Here is a 25,955-nt window from a genome sequence, read left to right as displayed (position 1 = left end):
TACATTCTAGACCAGGCTTTCCAGCCTTATGTAGCCACAAATTCCTGGTAGGACACTGCAAAGGGAACAGTGTGATGTTGAGCACTGATGATATTGTTTATACAGTATAACACCTTTCCAGAGCCACAGTAGCTGCCAGGCAAAGACTTGTAGCAGAGGCCAAAGACAGACTTCTGAGATTTGGACTGTGAGGAGAAATGTGGAGTTTGAGATTTTCCACTAATCTTTTCTCTGTGTGTCTGTGATCATGAAGATCATTTGTTGGATAGAGGCTGTTTGTATTGGGCCTTTTGGCAACATGAAGTCCAATTGCATCTCCTGCTTAACTAACCAAGCTTTGATACGGCAAATCACACAAAACAAAGTTCCTGAGTTGTCAGTGATTTCGCAGTCAGTCATTTTCAATGTGCCTGCAATAAGCTATCTTTCCTCTTGCTGTTGGCTCCAGCTCAGCTTTAAACCGAGTGTCGAGACAGTTATAGGGCAAATAAGAATATCCAAGCTGTGGCATCTCTTCTAAGATTAAATTAATGCTACAGCAGCATGGTGCATATCAGACTAGATGAATGCTGGAGCAACGTGGAGTGAACCTGACAGCGAACACCTGCCGATGATATCTAAGCAAACACTGCGGGCTCTGCAGGAATCTGCATGACTTGATTTGTTTCTCTTTTCATCCATGCAGCACTGCACGTGACACAGCCGAGTAAGAAACAAATGGAAAACACATTCGTGAATACACATCCGAGCAAGGACAGGGATGCAGACATGCACACGCACATCTTACCAAGTTTTTATTGCATACAAAAACATAGCTTGTTCTACTGCAACGCCTATATACACATACGCAACCCAGACTTACCCCGACATGCATACATATATACATAAAGTACAACACAACATAATTGGGAAATACGTATGTATGAGATGGCAGCAGCTTTGATTTGCTGTGGCTGTCTCAGCAGGCGGCGTATGACAACACAGCAGAGATACGACGTTACAAGGAACAGTCAAATTAACAAGCTGAGGGGGGAGTAGGAGGAGAAGATGGAGAGAGGAAGACAACAAAGTCTAAACAATAAACTGAGAGGTGGGGAAAGTCTGGGGAACATTAAACAGAGCCATGGCAAACAGTAGAATTACATGCGCTCTAAACAGCTCTTCCACTGGCAGCATTTCCACAAGGGAGCATTCTTGACAGCTTCTACTGTCTTCTTTTTCTTTTTTTTCTCTTTTTTTTTTAAAAGGGAGGTGCTGTTTACACACTGAGAACTGAGCATGTTGTAAAACTCTTAAAACACCAAGGGCCTGAAAGGTAAAAGATTTCCAACCCAAGCAAAACAGTTGCAATGCAACACCTTTTCAATAGTCACACAAAACAGCGGGACGTACGTCAGTGGTTGAAACGTAAGTACACATGAAGTGTGCAAAAATGGCCTACATTTCAGTAAATTGCGAGGGATTGTTCTGCACCGCAGTATGAGCCTGAAAATGACTGAAAGTCTCTGTGTGTTAAAGTCTCCTCCTCTCGCTTGTTCTGTGTCATGCCAGCAGGAGATGCAGCGATGCTCTTAACATACAGTGCAGCACGTCTGCCTGACAGGCTGGGCTTTAAACAACTCTGCAGTGCTGTCTCACTGAAAAATAACAGTGATACTGTAGTGGCACATACAAGACAACCTGCCCCCAAGGAGTAGCATTGATATATAGTCTAATTTGTAATTGTTTTGCATCCAATGTAACTATTTACTACAAACATATTTAGCAAATTTACATGTTTTCCAAGTAGTAAATACACTGATACCAAACATATCAGTCCAGAGAGAAGACATTTGCTCTCAACTTTCCAGAACATGTCTTTGTTGTGCTACAACATTGTTAAACTTTTATATGGCCAGGCTATATTTTGAGCATTTCCATGAGTCAGGTGAGGTTGGAGCGAGATTGGAGTCTGGTTTAATATGGAAATGGTTCACAGTGACTTCACTAAGCTAAAGAGGCAAACTCTGATCTCTGATTTGAAAGATGTGCACTTCGCATGCCCACCTCCTCTTCATTTCCTCCATCAAAATAAAAACACATCCCACAAAACAAGTTGCAATCTAATAAAAGAAAGCTGTTGAGTGGTGAAAGGACGTAATTTCTTGGAGACAAGGTTACTTATGAACATCTTGTACTAAGACGCTCCAGATTGGATAAACAATAATTGTTTAACTTTGTTGCACAAATGAACCCACTTTCTATCTTTACCCAGCGAGGAGTCACTTAAAGCTTACTGTAGGTTTCATTCTGTCAATACAAAAAACATAAATTCATCACATGTGAAATATTTCACATATGTGAAAGTGCAATATTACATAATAAATTTGTCTTGTATGTATGGTAAGGACCATGAAATCTTCTCTAAGGCCAAATGGCAATGTGGTATTTTTACATTTATGCACACATACTGTGCATTACTTACCTCACACAATTTATATGAATTTAAATGAAAAGGGCTCTCTGCTCACTCTATTCATAAGGAGCATATGTGCTACCAATCTATATGCATCATCATCATCATTATTGCTGTTGCATCATCAAGCTCAGTGGCTTGGCTTGAATGTTGATATGCTTATCTACACAGTGCTCCTACTTTTTGTTGCAAATGTGAGGTTCACATTGCAGAGCCCTACGACACATGTGGTCCTGCACATGCATTATCATCAATACTTTTGACGTACATGCCATACATCAAAAGCTATAACAATGTTGAGGTGGATATTTTTGAATGCTTCAGTAACTGATGACAGTAATGTTCCTGTTGAGTGGCACTTTCGATAGTGAACTAAAAGCTTGTTTATTTTTTCCCATTCGGTGGCTTGAGCACATTTCTCCCTGTCATGGCCATTACATGACAGTAGGAGAAATCTGCATGGACATATTGAAGGAAATGTAAACCTTAAAATGGCAATAACTAAAAGTATAATTGTCTCACTGAAAATCAATTGACAAAAATAAGTGAAAAAACTCCTCCACTGCCAAAACAAAAGAGATGTGAGAAATCAATTTTCCACATTTTTCTGTCGACTTTGTGTAGAGTTTATTTATTGGCAATCACATATGAACATATTTTCTCCTACTTTCTGCATATGTGACATTTAAATGTCATCATAATAGAAGGCATTATTCAATTAGACTGAACAAATAAAAAAAACAGATACATTCAAAATGTGGTATCAATCACAAACGTATTATTGAGTATGGGTGGATAATAAGTATGATAAGCTGTGCACACTGGGATACATGAAAACAGTTTTATTTCTTGTATCATGTGGGCATCAGAGAGTAGTAATAGTAGAGGTGTGGGAAAATGTATATTCACATTGGAACTGTGATTCTGTCTCGAAAGATTCAAACTCCATTACAAAAAATTTGACTTTGTTTTTCTGTCTTGTAACAGTTAATTTGCCAGTCTGAGAGATGGCACTGTGTTGGTTTCTGGCCAGGTAGTTTGTGGCTTGAGCAAGACTATAGATCAATGTCAGCAACAGAAAGCAAAAAGGAAAGTGTGACTCAGTCTCTAGCTTCACTGAGGGCAGTGTTTGGGTACATTTCAGATTTTATATCCTTGAGAAGAGAAAGCAGTTCTTAAAGACCCATGTTATCCACAGGCTTTATGTTCACTTAAAATCAGATTGCCACGAAAACAACAGATCTAAAGACGACAAATGACATGTGAATTGTCATATTGAGATTTATGGTGCATTACTTGAAATACAAAGCGTGCATTCAGTAAGTGCATTGATCACACAGGAAAACATTCCTCTTTACAAGTTGCTGGTTGCTGCTGGTGGTTTCTGAGCTGTATTGTGATTTCATTTGTCAATTAGTAAGGATGCATGCATGACAAAATCAGCTCGTTGATCTTTGGCATGTTACGCTCCTGGAAATGAAAACTAGCTTAGCTACATTTTCATAGCGTTACCTGTATGCTTCTCCTGAGCTTTGTCTGCACTGCAGGCACTTATCATTTCCAGTGCAGCTTCATTTACAAGTAAGTGAATAAATTCGAAAGACAAATTACCTGTGTTCATTCACCTGCTGCTTAATTCTATGCTAATTACATGCATCACATCCACAGTACAGTCTAATGATCTAGATGTCTGTCAAACGCTGTGTCATAAGGTCAACATGATGAAAGTCAGTCTAACATTTGATGAGATCATAGTTGACCAATCTATGTTAACTTGTCCCTGTGGGAGCAGTGATTTCATGTCATTGGAAATAAACTGCATCTTAATGTTCCATGTTCTTGCATGCATGCACATTATAGGTGCTCTCTCCAGTACCTCAGCAAATAGCATTACACCTCTGACCATCATATACTGTATGTTTATGATATATGCTGTCATATGCAATATGACCTGTTAAAATTATTTTTGAATCAAGAATACATTTTGAATCAAATTGTGAGCCCAAGATTCAAAAATTAATCTAATACACAATTTTGTGTACTATATATTCAGGAATAGAATGGGAGAAGTAAAATGTCATACTATCATAGCACCGACAAGATCTATCAGAAATGAACCTGAAAAAAATTGAATCCAAGAGCATAAGAGGGTAGATGCTATGAGATCATTATGGCCTTTATATTTATATCAAACATGTATATATTTAGATTTTATCCGTAGTAATATATTATATGTTATGTTATTTGTAATACAGTATGTGATGGGTGTTTCTGTAGCAACACAACAAATATGGTGCTGACATTGCACAGCAATATTGTGATGCATTTTAACTTCATCAGAAAGAATATTGTGATTTCAATTACATTGTGATTACTTGTGCAGCCAAGTTTTTTAAATGGCAATGGCAATTCTTCAAACTTAATTTTATTTTAATACATATCATATAAGTCCAAGGAATTGTGTTGTGCTTAACAGTTTCAGTCTTGGTTGATTTGTCTCTGCCCACAGTTACTGTGCCTACCAACTTGTACATTAGTGTAACCAAAAAAACTCAAACTACAACAGTGAAAGTTATTCTGAAAATGTTGCAGATAAGTGAAATGATGTTCCAGCTGTTTTACTTATTTCAATCCAGGAACATGAATCTCACTGAATATTTTTTTAGTAGGCTAATTATAAAAAGAGATGTAAGCTAGGCGATCTCTGGCTGTTGAATAAAGTATGGTTGACTTGAGTAATGAGGTGTCCTTTCACATCTTCTGTTCTTCTGAGCTGTATTAGCACCAGGGACCTGAGAGCATTGCGATTGGTGAGAGATCAGACAGCCAGCATCTGTCTCTCTCTCTTCCACTTAAATACCCCCCCCCACACACATATTCGTACACATGGTCACACAGCAGTCCAGACATCTGGTGGGACTCTACTGGGTCTTGCTACTGTGGTACTGGGACTCGTACAAGGACTAAAGATACTTCAGCGGTAATGACACGTCCCTATTGGCCAGACCGGGCAGAAAAACAGGAAGTGGGGACAAGACTGAGGGTCGGAGAGGTCACCCATCTTGGGAGGGTGATTTAAATACAGTAGAAAAGAGTAACGAAGATACAGAGAACTATAATGTCCTCAGCCTTAGGCCAAGGTATGAAATGTGAATAAGTTTTAGGCTCTGGTCATATTCCAAAGAGACAGAGTCAAACTTACCCATGCTTAAATTATTAATAATATTAAATCATATTTCATTTTAGGTTTTAAAGTATTTTTCTAAGTGTCCATTTCCCACCAGATATGATTGAATCTAATTCTATTGGAATGCCTATCTTGAACCGTGCACAGCCTTGATGCAGTTTTGTTACAAAAAGCTGCCCGTGTATTACAAAAATATCAGTATTTTGTACAGCGATTGGTGGAGGGTATAGCTTATATTCATTTATATGTTTCGCACATTACAATTTAAAGGGGAAAAAAAGAGAAATTGGTCACATGGTCTGAGAACAACATCAATGCTCATTGGCACTTATGGCTGATTCAGTGACTTAAGGTAGTACTCAGCCTTCCCTTCGCTTTTTTCACACGTACACCTGTGTATTTAAGGTCCCACATTCCACACAACATATTCGAGCAAAAACCAAGTCATGTAATCCAAAGAATTCCCCGTAGACCTCCATGACAAAATTGTGGTTGTGTAAAACCTATGGTGGCCCTGAGGACTCAAAGCATTGCAAACTAAGAAACCACATATAAACAGCCAAACATGTTGCAAATTCACACATTCAAATAAAGAAATGAATGGTCGTTTGACCAGGATTTTTCACTAAGATTGACCATCCAGCCAAACTGTTTGGCCCTGAACATAGTACCAAGATGAACCCAATCATCATCACTGAAATTTGTTTTGTGGACATTTTTTGCACCAAAACTGGCTCTTAAATATTGAATTATATACACTGGAAGGAAAGTAGGAAAAGGGTCTGGTAAATAAGCACACATCACTGGGTATAAGTCTAGTCACTCACCCATGGCAGGGTTTCCTCCGGGGTTCAGAGTCACTCTGAAGGCTTGATTCCAAGTGTGGCGGCCAGGGGGAGCATCACATGGGTCGATGTAAAGCAGAGCACCCCCAAAACCCAGCTCAGAGAGTAGGGACAGCTGGGCATCCACATAAACACACAAAGACACAGTGAGTAGGAAGAAGGAATGCTGCATTCAGACTCACATAAATATGTTAAGATGCGTGCATAACATTTCAACCATGCAATGCTTTGTTGTGGGTGGGAAAAGAGAAACTGGAAATAACTTGAACTTGAACTTTAAGTTAAAAAGAGTGTTGTTTTGTACTTTCAGCTATTTGGTAGCAAACAAACACTCAAATACCACTGCATAAAGTTGTCAAGGCATACTCACTAAAAATAAGCCAAACTGGTAACTCTGGGGTGGACAATAGAAGGACCTGCCTACATAAGGTACAACTCAAGAGCACCACAATTTATAGCTACCAAAACAATCCCACATTGAATTTCAACACAAACAGACATGGCCACGGCAATGGGGTGCAACCCCTAGTGGCCAGAGTGAGATTTAAAAAAAAATATTTCAAATAATTATAAATACATACTGTATGTTTTGGTTACTAATTAGATCTTCCAAACAAAGTAGACCTATAATCTTAATCCCCCCACTGAGAGAAGCAGCAGAGCGCTCCCTGACAGCTCGTCAGTGTGAGCTGCAGGTGAGTTGGCTGGAGAGCGCAGGACCTTTTTTTTCTCTTTTTTTTTTTTTTTTTTTAAGTATATTTTATGGGGCTTTTTTCGCCTTTAATGACAGGAGAGTTGAGAGAGAGACAGGAAATGGGAAGCAGAGAGGGGGGGTGACACGCAGGATGGTGTCCAGTCTCAGGTGTGTCACCTTACCCCTATAGACTATAGCCTCAACACATGGGGCGGGTGCTCTACCAACTGAGCTAAACACCGCCCCCCTATTTTCTTTTTTTAGCGGCGCCGTCCTTAAACACACAGATGTTCATGTAAGTTTGTCATCTGACCGTCTTTCATGTGGAAAGCTGTCAATTTGAAACTAGAAAGTTGATTGAAACGTTACTTTCTCACTGTTACGTAGAATGGCAGGCAAGGTTTGTTGTTTCTGTTCAAAACAAAATAAAGTTAATATTTGTTTTGAACAATTTCTTCATCATCTGGGGATTTGATTTAAATCCTGATCGCCCAGCCCTATAACAAGGTTCATAGAAAAATCAGGCTTTGGCTCCCGGACTACTATGAGGGGAGTTGCTAAACAATGTGTAAATAGTTGAATAATAATTATTGTGGTGTGCCTAAACAGATTATTTTTGAGATAACAGAGTTGTGTGTGTCATAATGTGATGTTGCATTAACTCTGTTAATTCTGTGTTACAAACCCTCGGTCTGGCTACAATGGGAACTGCTGATGTTTTTTCCCCCTGTATTTATTTATTTTACATTTAGTTTGATTAGACTTATAGGACACTTTATAGCGCCAATAAAAATAAAAATCCTAACCACGTTTTGTTATTATTATTTTTTAATAGAGACTTAATTAAGCCACCCAGTGTGACCCACACAAAACATGGGCAGATTTGTTTTTTTCTGAATTGTACGCTTTGCGTCAAGGCACCATTCATCCTGTCGGGGGTTTATTTCTCCATAACGACTGGCTCACTACATTATCCCTTACATAGTTGACAGTGGTGCCTCTTTTCTGTGAAGATAAACCTCTTCCTCATCCTACTGAGAGCTACAGTATGTTAAAATGCACATATATTTGTTTGTTGTTGTTGTTTTTTTGTCTCCAAAAAGGCTTTTTTTTCAGCTCCCCCTTCTCAAAATTACTTCCAGCGGCCCTGCAAACAGAACCTATTAACCTAATGATGGCAGTATTTATCTCAGGACAGTTAGATCAGATCGCATCAGCTTCAGCCAGGTGTTAAGTAATAAACCTTCTGAGTGTACAGTATATCTCCAATAGATCTTGAGGGTGATACACGTATCTGGTTCTTTAGTGGGCAAATGTTTCCTGTGGAGTTTGTGAGTCACCAGCTTTGTCTGAATATGGTAAATGGACCTGAATGTGCATTTTTAAGTCTTACTGACCAGTCAAAGCACTTACTCAAAACTCAAATACACAACTGGTGTTTTACATTACAATACTAGAGGACTTTCTAATTAGTCAACCCACTATATTCTGCCTTTCCCCAACTATTTTATTTGATGCTGGGCAGGTAGCATCCAGTGGGTTTATAAGAGATTCCTTTTTCTGCTGCAAACAGGACTGATGAAAGCGATGAGAGTGCACAACAAGTAAGTGGAGAAGAAAACCACAACAAAGAACAGAAAGGAAACACCTCACAGAGCTGAGAGGAGATGACAACTCTCTGTGGCTTAATTGAATATACTGTGTGTGTGTGTGTGTGCGTGTGTGTGTGTGTGTGTGTGTGTGTGTGTGTGTGTGTGTGTGTGTGTATACAGTATATACTGTACACATATACTGTATAATGTGTCTGATTGCTGTATGTTGTGTGCTCATTTCTTTTAATACTGATCAGAGAAGAAGGTGCATTTATTAATACTGAAGTGACTTCGCATTAATAATCCTATTTGAAGCTGATTTTTGTTCACACTACTGGTTTCTCATGATGATCAAATCACAGCCTCTGGGTGGGAGGACGTGCGCTGCAGCTGCCACTACAGAGCAGTATTTCATTGTTGTTCATGGGAGATGTAGCATCCTTGTCTTTTACGAGCAGAGATGACTATTTTATTGAATATGTGAAACCGACCACGGCCATTCTTCTCTCATCACAACTTTGTCCTTCACTGCAAAGCAGGGACACTAGACACACACATACACACACATCCATCCTTGTACTGCTGTCTTTGAGAGGTTATTGACATAATGAATTTCCTTGCCCATTACCCAGATCTTAACCTAGCATAGAAGTAGACACAAACACACGCACACACGCACGCACGCACGCACGCACGCACGCACGCACGCACGCACGCACGCACGCACGCACGCACGCACACACACACACACACACACACACACACACACACACACACAATAAGTTAATGTAACATGTTCCAGACATGGTGAATCGTTGTGTATCACATGTGAATCTAGGTGTATGTGGAACACTGAGCCTGCAGTCACCGTCACACACTCTCACACACGCACACACTTGTACACACACACTCATTAGTGAGAGCACAAGGCTCATCAATCACTTTCCCCCACTTATATGTAAAGGGCGATCATTTCTCTCAGCTGCTGACACACAGAGACATTATGAAGCACACATGATCAAATTTGTCACAAACTGTGGGCGAGGAGGCAAAAAATGGGTCAACAGCCTGTTGTTGGAAGGGTCCCATGTGATAGCAAGTCCAAGTCTGATATAATGCTATAATGGATTTTTAAAAGGCTAACTGTTTAAATGTAAATGAAGTGAGGGGTCAGCTCTTTAAATATTTCCTTTACCTTTTTTTGGTAACCTCCATTTACTCCTGTTATGGCTCATTAGCCTGTCATTTTTCACTAACCTCACACTCAGAAGTAGATTAATGTTGGACAAATAAAGCAAAGGAGACAGCTAAAAATAAATTATTTTGTGTTTGTTTTTTTTAAAACTAAATTTAGGGATTCAAACACTACAAGTTAAAATTTGATTTGAGTGAAGGAGGTCAAATTTGATCGGGCAGTCCTAACCCAAGCTCCCATTTCTACCTGTCCCAGAGCATCTACTGCAAGTGAGCAAAACATCTGCTGAGGGAGACTGTGAGATACCATTGTTATCGTGTCTAGTAATCAACCTCGATGCTGCACATTGAATCAGATGGGAGAAGTGCTATGGATGGCTGCGATGTCCACAGAGCCATCTTCATGACATGTGAGTAAACTCCACTAATGAAAACCATAAGTTGAGATTTGTGGGTAAACTTACAACTTCTCAAACATACAAAACAAATATTTCAAACAAATAGAAAGCAATTGAATTCATTATCACTCAAAATGTTTTTAAATGTCAGCACTTTAAAATTGGAAGTAGCCTGTTCAGTCTTTGTTGAGGTATTCTGCCCTTGCTTAACATCAACCCTATAGCACACAAACATTTAAGGATTTTTAGCATACTGTAAACAGCAGGAAAATTGTATATTACTGTACATCCTTTTACTTGTTGGCTAGTGACAATGAGTAGCCTACATTGTCTTCATTTCTAAGTTCACTCTTTAGAACATTTGTTACTGTAAGTAAGTCTCCCGCCAGGTTCACCCAAGGTTTTACTTCTTTAGAGCTTTAAACTCAGATTTCATTCATCCAGTAGCATTCTTTTTTTTCCCATGTTCCATTATTGACCATGAAAATAATTAAAGTTTACTGTGACAGCTTGAAATGACTGTGGTAAGAAATGTTCTTTCACCACTTGCATCATTTAAATTGCACTAATTACCAGCTGAAGCTTTCAGGGTTTGAAAAAGGGGAAAAAAGTGTTTTTCACCTGTCTTTGCATCATACGGAGCCCCCTAGGGGACATGGGTGAAAAAAAAATTGATGGGTGAAAAAAAAAAAAGGATGAAGTTTCTCGAGATCTCACAAAACTTCCCTAGAGATCCCGAGAAACTTTTGGTACATCACAGACTGTCTGTCTGTGATCATAGCAGATACATAAATAACAGATCTATGGACATTTCTTACTCTACTTTTAGTGCCGTACAGACATGATATTGTTTATTGTGACAGTAGCAGCGGTATGATGTGAGACGGAGCTCGGCTCTGGTTGGTCCGGCGGCCGGCCGGGTCTGATGCTCGGCACAGCGGCTCACTTTCTCCCCGTGATGACGGTGGAGTTTGACCCTCTGACTCTGGTCGGAGCAAGTTTATAAAGAAGCATTATTTGGATAAACTGACATAACGTGGAACCACCGGAGCCAGAGGGTCAAACTGCGAGCTGCTGTAGCCGAGCATCAGGCATCAGACCCGGCTGCAGAAGCGGGGGGGGTGGGGCATCGGGGGCACACATACCAGAGCCAGAGGGTCAAACTCCGCCGTCATCACCGGGAGAAAGCGAGCTGCTGTAGCCGAGCATCAGGCATCAGAACCGGCCCCCCTTGGCCGCCGGACCCACCAGAGCCGAGCTCCGTGTCACATCAGACCACACAAAATAAACGATATCACGTATGAACTGTCTGAACTGAACACGTCTCTACGACACTAAAAGCATCATTAGAGTGAGAAATGTCCATAGATCTGTAATTTATTCATCTGCTCACAGACAGACAGTCTGTGATGTAATTTCTTGGGATCTCAAGAAACTTTTACCGGAATCTCGAGAAACATCATCCTTGTTTTTTTTCCCCCCATGTCCCCTAGGGGGCTCTGTAGAATCAAAACCAATTTATTGCACTGTACCTCAGCTCAGTTAACATTCTATACTGTATTTGGTGTCAGAAATCACTGACAGTATACATTTCCCCCTTCTCTATTGCAACACTCTAACCTTCCGTTTTGTTTGTATGGAAATGCGGATAAATTACTAAGTGATTAACATGTAAGTGGATGTTTATGTTCTGTTTATCTGGATTGGAATCTATTTTCCCTGTCATCTTCTAATTGATGGGAAAACTGCTTTGAATTGAATGTGGCAAACATCCAAGCAGAAACAGACTTAATCAATCAATGCATTGCTAAGGTTATATCTTATGAAGGGAAATGGATTCAGACATCTTTGCACTGAAGAGGTACAGTACGGAGTCAGATATGATAAATAAATTAGACATTTATGGCAAAAACAATATAAAGAATTAGTGATACATGACTGGCCATATGAAATATGCCCTGTTGAGTACAAAAATCCCTCTGCAGCAGACTGTATTTTAATTCTGAAGTGTCCCCAAAGGCCAGTGAGTTACAGCTGGGTGCAGGTATACCCAAGATCTTTTTGGAAACTTAGCTTTAAATATTGTAATTATATGAAAAGCACTTATTTTTAAAAGATCAAAAGATTTCATTCCTCAGTCTGGATGGATATTTTTCCTGTTGCAGGATTGTAGTATCGTGTAAATCTCAAGTAGAGCATTAAATCCCACATGTGATTCCCTTTTCAGAGGAGCAGGGGAGCAGCACTTTGATTTTCATCTTACCTTGTACAGCAAAGGTGCTTGACCAAGCTTGACCACGGCAATCTGGTTGGTGAGGTTCAGGTTGTCTTTGGCTCTCCTCAGGTCATCCACACTGCCATACTGAACATCCACCACCTCCCCCTAAAATGGAGAAACAGCACAGAGGCTCCAGGATTAACAGTTACTAATATCACACTGAATGGTTTTTAACCAAATGTTTTCACCGGATGTTTGTGAGTAATTACCAAGCCAGATGTCAGGTAGCCAGTCAGCTGTGTGCTCTCATCAGCTTATCAACACTGTGTATGATCTTACTCTGCATTGGTGTTCAAACTTCATGAAAACCGACACACAAAAACACAAGGCATAGAATAAAGGTATCAAGCTTTCAAAGGTAACATTGAATGTTTTGTTAGGTTTGGTCTGCATTCAGCTGGTTTGAGTAGATCTTTGCTAGCTATGAGCCATTTTTTGGCCATTTTATTTGGTGTAGCTCGTCTTCAGCTGCTGATATTAAGACAATATTAACGGGGCACTCTACTAATTTGTCACTGTGCAAATAAAATCATGAAGCATGGGTCTTGGGTATTGATACTAAACATCAGGTGTTAAATTAAAAGACAATTTGAAAATATATGTACTTCCTGAGATGCTATTTGACAAAGGTTAAAGTAATTACAGAGATTTAATGAACTGCCAGTGTGTATGGAATCATTCCTGATTTAGTGTTCATGATCAATAGCAAAACACTGTCATAGACCAAAACTATAATCACTTTGACTAAGTAAGCTTTTGCATTTGTGTGTGTGTGTGTGTGTGTGTGTGTGTGTGTGTGTGTGTGTGTGTGTGTGGTTTTAGCTGTGTACACATTGGTCTCTGTGAGTGTTATCATGTCCCAAATTAAAGTGACCTAGAATTTGTTAAGGAAAGTCAAAGCATACTTTTTGGGGTCTCTCACTCTCTACCTCTCTGTTCCTCCCTCTCTGTCACCCGTCTGTCACCCCCACCTCCCCCACTGCATCACCTGGGCCTGATTCATTTTTCATGTGGCCTGGGGGCGAGTGTAACACAATGCTGCAGTGAAAAGAAAGTAAAGCAAAGAGTGAGAGAGAACACGCAGGAGGGAGAGAGACAGAGAGAGAGAGAGGAAGAGAGAGAGAGAGACAGAGAGAGAGTGAGCGCACATCTTTTGCATCAGGAGAACCCAGGAGAGGCGAGCAAGAGAGATTTATCGCTCCTGCCTGCATTTGCATCATAAAAGGCCTCCATTTAAACTGCAGACCATGGAACAGTACAAGACACAGCAAATTGAAATACAGAAGAATCTCTATATGCACTGAGATGATGCTGCTTGAACCAGATCCATCTCTCCTCTTCCTCGCTGCCTCTTTTCTTTCATTTCATAGCTGGGAGATAATGAAATTAACAATGTTGTCGGCCTCTGTATGGAAGACGGAGCGACCATCATTCTCCTGGCGAAGTGATGAATTTTTCCTGTTAGCCCAGACAGACATTCAGCTTAGATTTTGATTTCAACTTCTTGAAGGATGTGAAGGAGGGTAATACTCTGGGCAAACTACAGAACGTCAGTGTACAATATGTTTGACAATTTTCACCAAATTAAATTATAAACGCTTTGTATAGATACTGTAGCTGCTAAATGTTGTGGTATTTTTAAACTGTGTTCAGTCCATTAGAAGTAACGAAAAACTATCCTCTGAGAAATGATGAGTTTAAAGATAAATTATATCCACACTCACACCGTAAGAGAAAACCCAAATGTTACCTACATCCTCAGTGGCACATTTATGGTTACTGACTATAGGACTATAGGGGGGAGAGCGTTTTTATCAGTTCATAGAAAACCACTCACTTGGCCAATATTTAGGCAAGCTCAAGAGGTTTTGTAACCTGTTAGGAGCTGCCAGGAAATGGCATTCAGGCAGACATAATCCACCAGAAGAGCAAAGCTTCGGCAAGGCTTGGTGACACTGAGCTCATTAGAAGAATCAGTTTTGACGGTAACCTTATGACTGACTGTGTGATGCAGAGAAGAACACATGTTATCTCTGCAGAAACTGATGTCCTCGCATGACAGTGTTTTTTCAGTAGGGAAAATTAGGAATATACAGTAGGGGATTTGGGCCATGTGTGATTTATTTTTTATTTTTTTTACGAATTTCAAATTAAATCACACAATTCTGAAAAAAAAACACGTGTTTTCAACAGCGATAGAGAAAAGCTTGATTGCATGTGTGCAACAACAACACTCTGAAACTTCCATTTTAAATACATTGATATATCCCTGGTGTCACCTACTGTGTTGTCAAGAAAGACATCTTTGTCTATATCACATTTAAGAGCAGGTTAACAGGTGGGTTGGAGCCAATCCCAGCTGGCATAGGGTAAGAGGTACACCATGGACAGGTCAACACACAAGATACGCAAACATTCACACCTACGGGCATTTTTGAGTTGCCAATCAACCGACTGTGCACCCACCCACACAGGCATAGAAAGAGCATCCATACTTCATCAAAGCCTTTTGTTGATCGGCAATGTTTTTTTTTAATTTAAAAAAAAAAATATATATATATAATATCATATATATGTTCATATTACTATGTATTTCTCAGTGCTGGGTGATTATGATTATAGTGAACAAAATGGAAGGTATGTTCTCCATGGAGAGGCTCCACAAAAAGGTAATAGGCGAAAAAAGGTGAATTTACAAAATAAAGTGATGAAAAAAAGACATTCCCAGCCTCTAAATACTGAGCATGTGAAGGGACAGGAAAATGGTAAAGAAAAGGAGTGCAGTCATGCAGGGAGAAGAGAGAGGAGGTCATGGATTGTTTCTGCAGTCTACTGATTGAAGGCTGTTCAAATCCACCCTGTAATTAACTCTTATCACATCAAGTAAATGAAGTGTCTTCACAGTCACACTGTCATTATTGCAGACAACAAGGAGAGGCAGAGTGAAGGAGGGCCAATGTTGGGAAAGCCATTCTCTGAGTCTTCACAAGCTACCAGATACTGCACACTGCCATACTCAGTAAAACTGAGTTTGAGAAATGCAGTTTTATTGATTAGAGCTGTCACATCATACAAATAAAAAAAAAGAGAGGAATAAAGAAACAAAGTAGAAGGCAGAAGAAGGCAGAAAATCATTCTGGTTTAAATGAAAAAGAAAACTACAGTATTACTGTCTGGCAGGAATCATTGATGACAAGTTCTTATGAGAATGCATATCAAGCAACATGCAAAATACCCTGAAATTCTTCCATGTACATTTATGTTTATAATGGCTTGGATTTATATAGTGTTTAGGCACTCAAAGCACTTTACAGAAACCAATATTCACCAGTGGTGGTAAGCTGTAGCCACAATGTTGCACAATTACAGTTATGACACATCAAAGCACAATTTTATAGTATTACGCTTCATCAGAACAAAACATGACTATATTTCTCAGAGTGTTTGTCCTTATTCTAGTTTGATGGTAGTCCTCTATAAATATATTATGGTACACTTAAACTTAAAAACTTCATGAACGTTAAAGCAGAAGTAAGCGGAATGTTTGTGTTAATATAAGTCTTAAATAGTTATATCTTCCGACAGCAATTACTTACATAGAGTGTTTGGTCTGAAACACGGGTCTGTCAGTCACTCTGCTCTGCTGTAAGCCGAGGAGAAAACTTTCCTTGTATCCTACAACCTTTATCCAATGAGGAGAGAGAACGGCATGAAGGGCTGTGTGTGCAGCCAATGGATGCACGTGAATGTGGTGACGTAGGGACGAGGACCAATAGATCCATGACGAGGGCGGGGACTGCTAACTCCATCGGCTGACAAGAAGTTAAACTTACCTGCCCAGGGACTACGGATGGAAAGTAGCTAGTAAGCTAAATCCGGTACAAGGCATCTCTTCTCATCTCGAGACTAATGTTATTTTGTACATTGTCCCTGATACAAATAAACGTATTAAACTAAACTAAACTAAGTTAGCCAAAACGACCGGATCGCTTACTTCTGCTTTAAGTTTCTGTTCAAATGGTAAGAATTATAGGGGTTGGTTGTAGAAAGTTATTTTTGTCAACATGTACCTGGACATTGAACCCAAACTAAAATGCACTTAAACTGAAATTAATGTTTTTGTATTTATGTATGTATAAGTTTTGTACTGGTTGTTTGCTTTATTGTTATTTAGTTGTGAAGTACACTAGCAGTGTGCAAAAGCAGGCATGGCTATAGGAAAAGATTCTAATCCACCTACAAAGACCATTTCTTTCTTCTTGCTTTTTTTTTTTCAAATTCTTGCCTTAAATTTCAAGTGATATTGCTTCTTTCTGCTGTGGTCTTATTATATGCACATAGTGCAATGTTGTAAAATTAATTGTAATTCACGAAAATTATATGAAACAAATGTGCAAAAACAATTACAGAGGTGCGTTATACATTTGTTTTGCCATAGAAAAAATGCATGTATTACAACATTAATTTTCTGTTTTTCATATAATATTTTTAGGGCCCGAGCGGCGACTGCAAGTCGCCCAGCGAAAGCCCTATTGTAATTGCTATGTTTATTATTATATTCTCCCTAAAATCGCATTTTTGGGGGCTTCAACATGCCCCAAAACGCGTGAATTTTGGCATGCACATCAGGCCTCGCGAAAATTTTGATATTTTAAAGTCGTTGGAAATGGGCGTGGCCAAATGGCTGAATAGCGCCCCCTACAAACACATGTCAATGGCATCGCCATTCGTCTTACTTTGTCGTACACACACAAAATTCGGTACACATCTGTATTATACCCAGATATACAAAAAATCCTCTTGACCTTATGACCTCAACCCAACAGGAAGTCGGCCATTTTGGTTTTGATTTTTCCCGCCTAAACTTAACTCCTCCCAGAGCGTTCGCCCGATCAAGTTCAAATTAGGTACACCACATCTCCAGACCTAGCTGAGCTTATCTTGTGCTCCGTGAGTCCGTAGGTCAAAGGGCGTGGCTGCCAGCGCTCAATTCACTATGGCGTTCTCGCCATGTACATACGTGTGGCTCTCACGCCCACATACTTCATCCAATCAACTTCAAACTTGCTGGACATGATGATGGCTCCGCCCTGAACGTCCGGATATATTAACTTCCCACGTAACTCATAGCGCCCCCCGGTGGTAACAGGAAGTGTACTAAAATTTGGAAATTGTACATACTTTGCCCCATCAACTTCATTCCACTTCTAAAACATGCAGACTAAGGTGGTGAAGCTACATTATGAACGCTGTGAAGCTACGAGTAATGGCGTCCGTGTGGCGACGCGGCGACCATTCCTCGCCATGACAATACGTTTGCCCTTTGGATGGCTTTAATGAACTCGTATCAACATGAAAATTGGTACACAGGTCCAGGGTCACGACCTCAACGTTTCTATGTACTCATAGGCGATCTCACTCCTTTTGCCCCCTAGTGGAAACAGGAAGTGCCATATTTTACATCAACATTGTCCGATTTCCACGAAACTTCACATGTGTGATCAGGGGCTGACCCTGAACACACCTGCACGCATCTCATTACTGCCCCTAGTGGACGAACCTTTAACTGCTCATAACTCCCTCATGCTTTGTCCGATTTCCACGAAACTTCACATGTGTGATGAGGGGCTGACCCTGAACACACCTGCACGCATCCCATTACTGCCCCCTAGTGGACGAACCTTTAACTGCTCATAACTCCCTCATGCTTTGTCCGATTTCCAAGAAACTTCACATGTGTGATGAGGGACTGACCCTGAACACACCTGCACGCATCCCATTACTGCCCCCTAGTGGACGAACCTTTAACTGCTCATAACTCCCTCATGCTTTGTCCGATTCACTCCAAACTTCACACGAGTGATGAGGGGAGGCCCCTGAACGCACCAGACCGCATGCGGTGACTGCCCCCTGGTGGATGAACGAAACATTGCGTTTTTGGCCTCCTTCCGGGTTTTTTCTCCCTTTCTGCTCCGCGCCACGGCCCCGGCGTGCCTCAGGCCCCGCGGCGGCATGGGCGAGCGAGGGCCCGCCATCGCCGCTTGCGGCTTTAATTTGTAATTATTTTTTTTTTCTAAAATCAAACCACAGTGCCACAAATTATATTGTATACTAATAATATATTTTTTTAAACTACAATTATCAACCATTGTAAATGGAACATGGTCAGCATACAACACACAGTTTCAGACTAACAACATGCTCCATTGTATGATTATTATTATGCCATCATGATGTGTTTTTGTTTTTACTGTATGTGGTCACAGTGTGTGGAGAAGCAGAAGAATATTCATAATTACACTCTGTGCTGCCCTAAGATGAGATAATGTCATTAGATTCCAGAGCACATAAGCTTATATTTGCATATTAATGTGGAAAAACAGTTTCCAAACAGTCTTGGAACTAAGAACTCCATTATCCTGTTAGAGACAGAGCTCATATTAATAGCAGCTATGATTTATGTGAAGATAAGTATGATGACATAGCACTAGTTTCTAAATAACCCCATTGGTTTCTAAATAACCCCAATTACCTTAATTGCAGATCTTATTAGTATCCCTTAATATATTAAATACATTGTGGTTGATGAGGGGTTAGGGAACTCAAGTGTCTTGTTCATGTAAAACCTCACTATTAAGCCATTATTCAGACTGAAGTAACATAGCACTGTAGTAATTGCATAAACCTGTATCTTATTTGCAGTGGAAGGTAGTTGGCTGTACTTTTACTGAAAGATGTACTGTATGTCTGTATTTTATGATTCACCTTTGAAAGATAAAGTAAGTGAAGAGCCTCACCAAAGCCAAATAGTGGGGCTTTTGGATTTTACTTAGATTATTGTGTACCTCAGTCTGTTGGGATATAATTAATCATTCATTAACATATCATTCTTAAAAGTTTAGAATCCTCCAACAAGCCAGTTTACACGGAGGAGGCAAATCCTGCAAATGTTTACTCTTTGATTATGAATGCATTAGTGTATAGGCATGTAAATGTACCTGTAAGCTATTGTACACATACTCACTCAGCTGGATTAGTTCCATATGCACTTGACAGTAAAAAGCACATGTAGGACTTGTGAAACATATATAGTGCTTTACTTGTAGTGGAGAATTTATAATTGGTAGCGTGGGTTGTTTGTGTGTAAGCCGTTATATAAGTGTGTGGGTGTTTTTATGCACGTTGAAGGTGGGGGGTAGAGCCTGAATACTAAGGGAGTGTGTGTATAGAAGACAAGGGGGTGTGTAACTGGATGTATACTAAGGAAGAGAATGTGGTACTTCTCAGGTACAGGACCACAGTAAGGGGGGGGTGTCTCTCCTTCACCTTGGAGACAGTTCCAGAGATACAGTAGCACCAGACCCAGGTGTGACCGGGTGAGTCATCTCCCTCCTGGTCACTGCATGGCGCTGTTGTCAGCCTGGCGCAGGTTAATGGGGGGACGGCACTGTTAGGTGATTAAAACAGCTGTGTTGGTCGACATTTTCCCTCTCTGCTTCTGCTGTGCGGTGCGTCCGGTGAGCTGGCCGGCGTGCTTGTTTGTGTCCTCCCGTCGTACCATTAAGTGTTGGAGCAACGGCGAGCTGGTGGAGCGACGCTGTGTGTGTGATTGGGACAGGTGTGTTTGGTCGCTGTTCTCCCTCTCTGCCTCTGCTGTGCGGTGCGTTCGGTGAGCGGGCTGGCGTGCATGCCCGAGTCTCCCCGTCATATCACTAAGTGCTCGGAGCGGCGGTGAGCCGGAGGGAGCGAGCGGTTCTGGTGGGCGCGTGTTGGGTGCAGTAGAGCTCAGAGCGGGGCGCTGTAACCAGCGGCCCCCACTCTCCTAGTTCTGCACACTATCCTGCGTCCTGGTGTGTTCCGGTCATCGGCCACCACGATGTTTGCTGCTGTTTTGTTTGGCTCGATTACATGGTTTTGATTAAATGATTGTTGTTGCCGACGACAGTGACCTCGGAGATATTTAACAATTTATTTCTTTTTTTCTTGTTTTCCTTTTTCTTTTGTGGGGGGGGGGGCGGGTTTGATAATTGTTTGTTTTCCTCTAATTTGCATTTGAATATTTTAAGAAGATATTATGTTTAATTTGGTTTTGTATTATAAATAATATTTAATTGTTTGTGGTGTGTGTGCGAGGTCAGCTAGACTGCGGCCATCTTAATTTTTCCCTCTCTCCCTGTGGACAGGTGCTGTAGTCCAGCGCGGCGGCCCAATCCCTGGTGGTGGCTTCTTCACTCCTCCATTGCGTGTGTGTGCAGTGTCACGGGTGATATTATTTTCTTGGTTTGTTTCTCCTTCCCCTTGGTTTGATTTAGGGTCGCCGTGGCTGGCCCAGCCCTGTCCATTCCCCTTTCTTTGGCCCAGTCTGTTGTGAATGTGAAATATTTTGGCAACTATTGAAGTTTTATAAAAACAATATTGTGACAATAAATTATTATCCTTTTGATACATGAACTCTCCCCTGTGGTGATTCGAGCCTGCGTGACCTTTTTCATTTTTATAAAAAGACAGTAACTATTTCCTGGGGCGAAACTCCCCAGGTGGCGTTGTTGGCAACCACTCACCACTACTCACCACTCCACCTCGCCACATCTTGGCGTTGTCGGCAGGATCACCACATTTAAAGGGGCAGGGACGTGTTTTTTTTTTTGTTGTGTTTGTTTGTTCTTTTTTTTTTGCTATTGAGATTGATTTATTTTTCTTTTTCATTGATATTATTGTTTCTAGTTACAGAGTCAAAACAGCAGCATCCATCCCAAGAACCAGACTTCGGTATCGTGAGTATTGGTGCTATTTCACAGCCATCATGGCGGATGAGGTACAGCGACTTAGGGATTTAGTGTCACAGCTAGAGGCAGACAATGAGCAGCTACAGCGGGAGCGCACTGCTTCCCGGGACGTGCCCGGTGGAGCTGTTGCAGGTCCCTCCGGTTCAGCTAGCTATGCCCCATCTAGTGCTGCTACTGTCACGGAGCGGTTGGTTGTGGTTCCCAGAGACCGTAAATGTCCTTTGTTTAATGGGAAGACAGGTTTAGGGATAGCTGAGTGGACGGAGGAGATCGAGGCATGCATGCGGGTTCGCCACCTTTCCGCCGCCGACAAAGCCCTGTTCATTTTTGATCATTTAGATGGGGAAGCCCGAGAGGAGATCCGGTTTAGGCCCAGCACAGAGCGAGGAGATCCAGCTAAGATTTTTGCTATTCTGAGGGAACTGTATGGCTGTGCACAATCTTATGTAACGTTGCAGCAGGCCTTCTTCTCTAGGAAACAACAGGAGGGGGAGACTCTGCAGGAGTATTCCTTGGGCCTGCTGGCTTTAATGGAGCAGGTTGAGCGGTGCGCACCCGACGGGATTCCTAATGCTGGGGATCTTTTGCGTGACCAATTTGTAGAGCATGTTCTTGACAGTTCTCTCCGTCGAACGCTTAAACAGTACGTCCGTAGCAAGCCGACCGCTTCCTTGTTGGACGTACGCGCTGAGGCTATCAGATGGGAAAGGGAGGGCCAATCAAGTGGGTTTAGGGGGCGAAGCCATTCGTTACCATCAGCTTACGGTCTCCAGTATGGGGTGCAAAGCGACTCCCACCCACGTCATCCCGTTGCCCCTCCCAGGTCAGAGATGAGTGATTTAATGGAACTTTTGAAGCGTCAACAGGCCCAACTTGACCAGCTCACGCAGACTGTGGCTGCTCTGCAGGCCCCACGACCACCAGGGAATTTCTTTCGAAATGGTCCTTTAATTTGTCGAAGGTGTCAACAACCAGGCCACATCGCACGGGAGTGCCGGGGCCCAACCGTACCCCCTCGGGCACGGGCCAACTCTTTTGGTGGTGCAAACCCTCAGGTTACCAGGGCGACCTCCTCGGCTCATCAGCCGGAAAACTGACACCCTCTGAGTCGGCGGGCCTCCGCTCAGATGGGGAAGTCAAGGGCTCACAGGAAGAGTTAGTTGCTGGTTTGATGTCGTCATGTCCAAAAATTGATGTTGTGTTTAGTGGTGTTCATGTCCCTTGTTTGGTCGACACTGGGTCTATGGTGTCCACCATTACTGAGAGCTTCTTTCAACAGCAGTTCTCATCTTGGGACCAGGATCGGCTTCGGTCGTGCAATTGGCTGCAGCTGCGTGCCGCTAACGGGTTAGAAATTCCCTATGTTGGTTACTTAGAGCTTAATGTTTTATTGTGTGGAAAGGTCATTCCTCGCTGTGGGGTGTTAGTCGTCAAGGACCCCCCCGGCACTGTGTCTTCCGTCCCTGGCATCTTGGGGATGAACGTCATTCGCAATTGTTACAGAGAGCTTTTTGGAACTCATGGTTCTTCCTTGTTTGCCTCGCCACCCGTGTCGCACGCTCCAGGTCCAATCTTTGAAGCGCTGCAGCAGTACCATCAGTCTTCAGTCAGCGAGCCAAACCCGTGCACAGGCACTGTGAGGGTCGGGGGTGAGTGGACGATACGAATACCTGGTGGGGTCCTTAGGCTTGTCGCCAGCACTTGTCCCGAGCAGGCCAGCGATCAGGCTGTGCTTTTCGAACCCTTGGAATCTGGTCTGCCATGTGGCTTGCTTGCTTCTCCCTGTCTTGTTCGTGTCATCCGAGGCACTGCTTACATCCCGGTGGTCAATGTGGGGACGACAGATGTTCTTCTGTACCCTCGGACTCGTCTTGGCTCCCTCTGTGGGGCCCAGGTAATCAGCCTACCTCCGGGCGTGACTGAGGTTAAGTCGATCACCGCCAGTGTTTCTGCCCAGGGAGCAACCAGTGTAGCACAGGATGAGCTAGCATCTATTGACTTGGCTACATTGTCTGATGAGGACCGGAGGGAGGTGAGATCATTATTGCAGCGGTACCGTTCTGTCTTTTCCACCCACGATGGTGACTTGGGTTGCTCAAATCTCATATCGCATAACATACCACTGCTGGATGATGCGCCAGTCCGGCAGCGTTACCGCCGCATCCCACCCTCTGAGTACGAAGAGGTGAAGTCTCATATCAACCAGCTTCTTGAGACCAAGATCATTAGGGAAAGTTGCAGTCCTTATGCGTCGCCGATTGTTTTGGTCAGAAAGAAGGACGGGAAACTTCGACTGTGTGTAGACTATCGTTTGTTGAACACCAAGACCCGGAAGGATGCGTTCCCTCTCCCTCGCATTGAGGAAAGTTTGGATTCTCTCTGTGGTGCTCGTTGGTTTTCCACGATAGATCTGGCTAGCGGATACAACCAGGTTCCAGTTGCAGAGGAAGACAAACCCAAAACAGCATTCTGTACACCGTTTGGACTTTTTGAATTTAATCGAATGCCTTTTGGGTTATGTAATGCCCCGAGCACTTTTCGACGATTGATGCAGAGAATGTTCGGGGGTCAGCAAGGTCAGTCTTTGCTTCTTTACTTAGACGACATTATTGTCTTCTCTTCCTCTGTCAGTGAGCACTTACAACGGCTGGAGGCCGTTCTGGGCCGGCTCCAACAAGAAGGCCTGAAAGTTAAGCTGGGGAAATGTGCGTTCTTTCAGCAGCAGGTCAATTATTTGGGGCATGTTATCTCCAGCCAAGGTGTTTCCACCGACCCTGCTAAAATCGAGGCCGTGGCAAAATGGCCACGTCCACGCCAAGTGGCTGAGTTGCGCTCGTTTCTCGGCTTTGCGAGTTACTACAGGCGGTTTGTAGAGGGCTTCGCGAAATTGGCTGCCCCCCTTCACAAGCTGGTGGCGACTCTTGCCGGTACGAAGTCCAGAAGAGGGTCAGGGCAGGCCTTTAGTGATGCTTGGACGTCCCACTGTGAGGAGAGCTTTGAGGCCCTTAAGTCCAGGCTGGTTTCTGCTCCTGTGTTGAGCTATGCAGATTTCTCGCGTCCATTTATCCTGGAGATCGATGCGAGTTATAGTGGTTTGGGAGCTGTCCTTTCCCAGGAGACAGAAAATGGCGTAAGACCACTTGCTTATGCTAGTAGAGGCCTCCGGCCCACGGAGCGCAATATGAGCAATTACAGCTCGATGAAACTAGAGTTCTTGGCACTTAAGTGGGCCATGTCTGAAAAATTCCGTGACTATCTGATGGGGTACAAGTGCATCGTCTTTACAGACAATAACCCACTGAGTCATCTCAATTCGGCCAAGCTTGGGGCGACAGAGCAGCGATGGGCTTCGCAGCTTGCCATCTTTGACTTTGAAATAAAGTATCGTTCGGGTCGCAGTAATAAAAATGCAGACGCGCTCTCCCGGAAGCCCGAAGTTGTATCCAGCGCCATCGGTCAACTCTTGCCTGGTACGCCAGTCCCCAAGGTCCTTCAGGAAGTGTCACGTCCAGCTCCTGGGGCGACGGTGACCCAGTCCGTCGTTTCGGCCCTCCCAGGCCAGTCCACTGTCGACATTGGTTCCTTGCAGGAGGCGGATCCGCTCCTGAAGGAGGTCTTGTCTTTCTGGAGGAGGCAAACTCGGCCTTCTGCAGCTGAACGGCGTCAGCTTTCTCCATCAGTCATGGCTGTGTTACGTCAGTGGGACCGTCTGGTTGACCATGAAGGGGTACTGCATCGTCGGATCTTCCTCCCGGAGGGTGGAGAGGGGATTCTTCAGCTCCTCCTCCCAGCAGTTCTCAAAGAGGAAACTTTGAAACAACTTCACGAACAGCATGGTCATCAGGGCGTTGAACGGACCACCGAATTGGTCAGGCGTCGTTGTTATTGGCCAGGAATGTTCCTGGACATAAAGAGATGGGTACAGGAATGTGAACGTTGTCAAGTTGCAAAAGACTCTGGCTCGGTGCCACATAGCTTTATGGGCCATTTGTTGGCCTCCCGGCCAAATGAAATTGTGGCTGTGGATTTTACACTGCTTGAGCCTTCCCGAAGTGGTTTTGAAAATGTTCTTGTCATGACTGATGTCTTTAGTAAATTTTCTGTAGCTGTCCCCACCCGGGATCAGCGGGCTTGTACCGTTGCTCGTGTTTTGTTACATGAATGGTTCTACCGGTACGGGGTTCCGAGTCGCATCCACTCAGATCAAGGTCGTTGCTTTGAGAGTCTGTTGATCAAACAACTTTGCTGCTTGTATGGTGTTAATAAATCCCGCACCACTCCATACCATCCTGCCGGGAATGGGCAGTGCGAACGGTTCAACAGAACTCTCCACAATCTTCTTCGCACCCTGCCAGTTTCACAGAAACAGGACTGGGCTTCTTGTTTGCCACAGCTGCTTTTCAGTTATAACAGCACACCACATCAGGTTACTGGCGAGTCCCCCTTTTTCCTGATGTGTGGGCGGGAGCCACAGCTTCCCATCGATTTCCTTCTTGGTCGAGTTAAGGACCCGGTCCCAGGCGAGG

General features: G+C 42.7%; 1 protein-coding gene and 1 long non-coding RNA gene across 2 annotated transcripts in view; one reads left to right on the top strand and one right to left on the bottom strand.

Annotated features, from left to right (window-relative positions):
• The window catches only part of naaladl2 (N-acetylated alpha-linked acidic dipeptidase like 2), a gene marked incomplete at both ends in the record, with an annotated part of 363,400 nt that overhangs the window by 253,913 nt on the left and 83,532 nt on the right, over positions 1 to 25,955 (bottom strand). The window contains 2 exons of the mRNA XM_083970485.1: positions 6,470 to 6,602; positions 12,629 to 12,748. Of these exons, the coding sequence (XP_083826611.1) occupies positions 6,470 to 6,602; positions 12,629 to 12,748 (253 nt within the window). The remainder of the gene's footprint in view (positions 1 to 6,469; positions 6,603 to 12,628; positions 12,749 to 25,955) is intronic.
• Positions 20,022 to 21,088, top strand: LOC310985052. The gene is made up of 2 exons (XR_014595347.1): positions 20,022 to 20,261; positions 20,827 to 21,088. It is a non-coding gene; the product is annotated as an uncharacterized lncRNA (long non-coding RNA).

This window comes from Trachurus trachurus (assembly GCF_905171665.1).
Source record: "Trachurus trachurus genome assembly, chromosome: 4".
Taxonomy (NCBI): Eukaryota; Metazoa; Chordata; class Actinopteri; order Carangiformes; family Carangidae; genus Trachurus; species Trachurus trachurus.
This window is presented reverse-complemented; position numbering and strand designations above follow the sequence as displayed.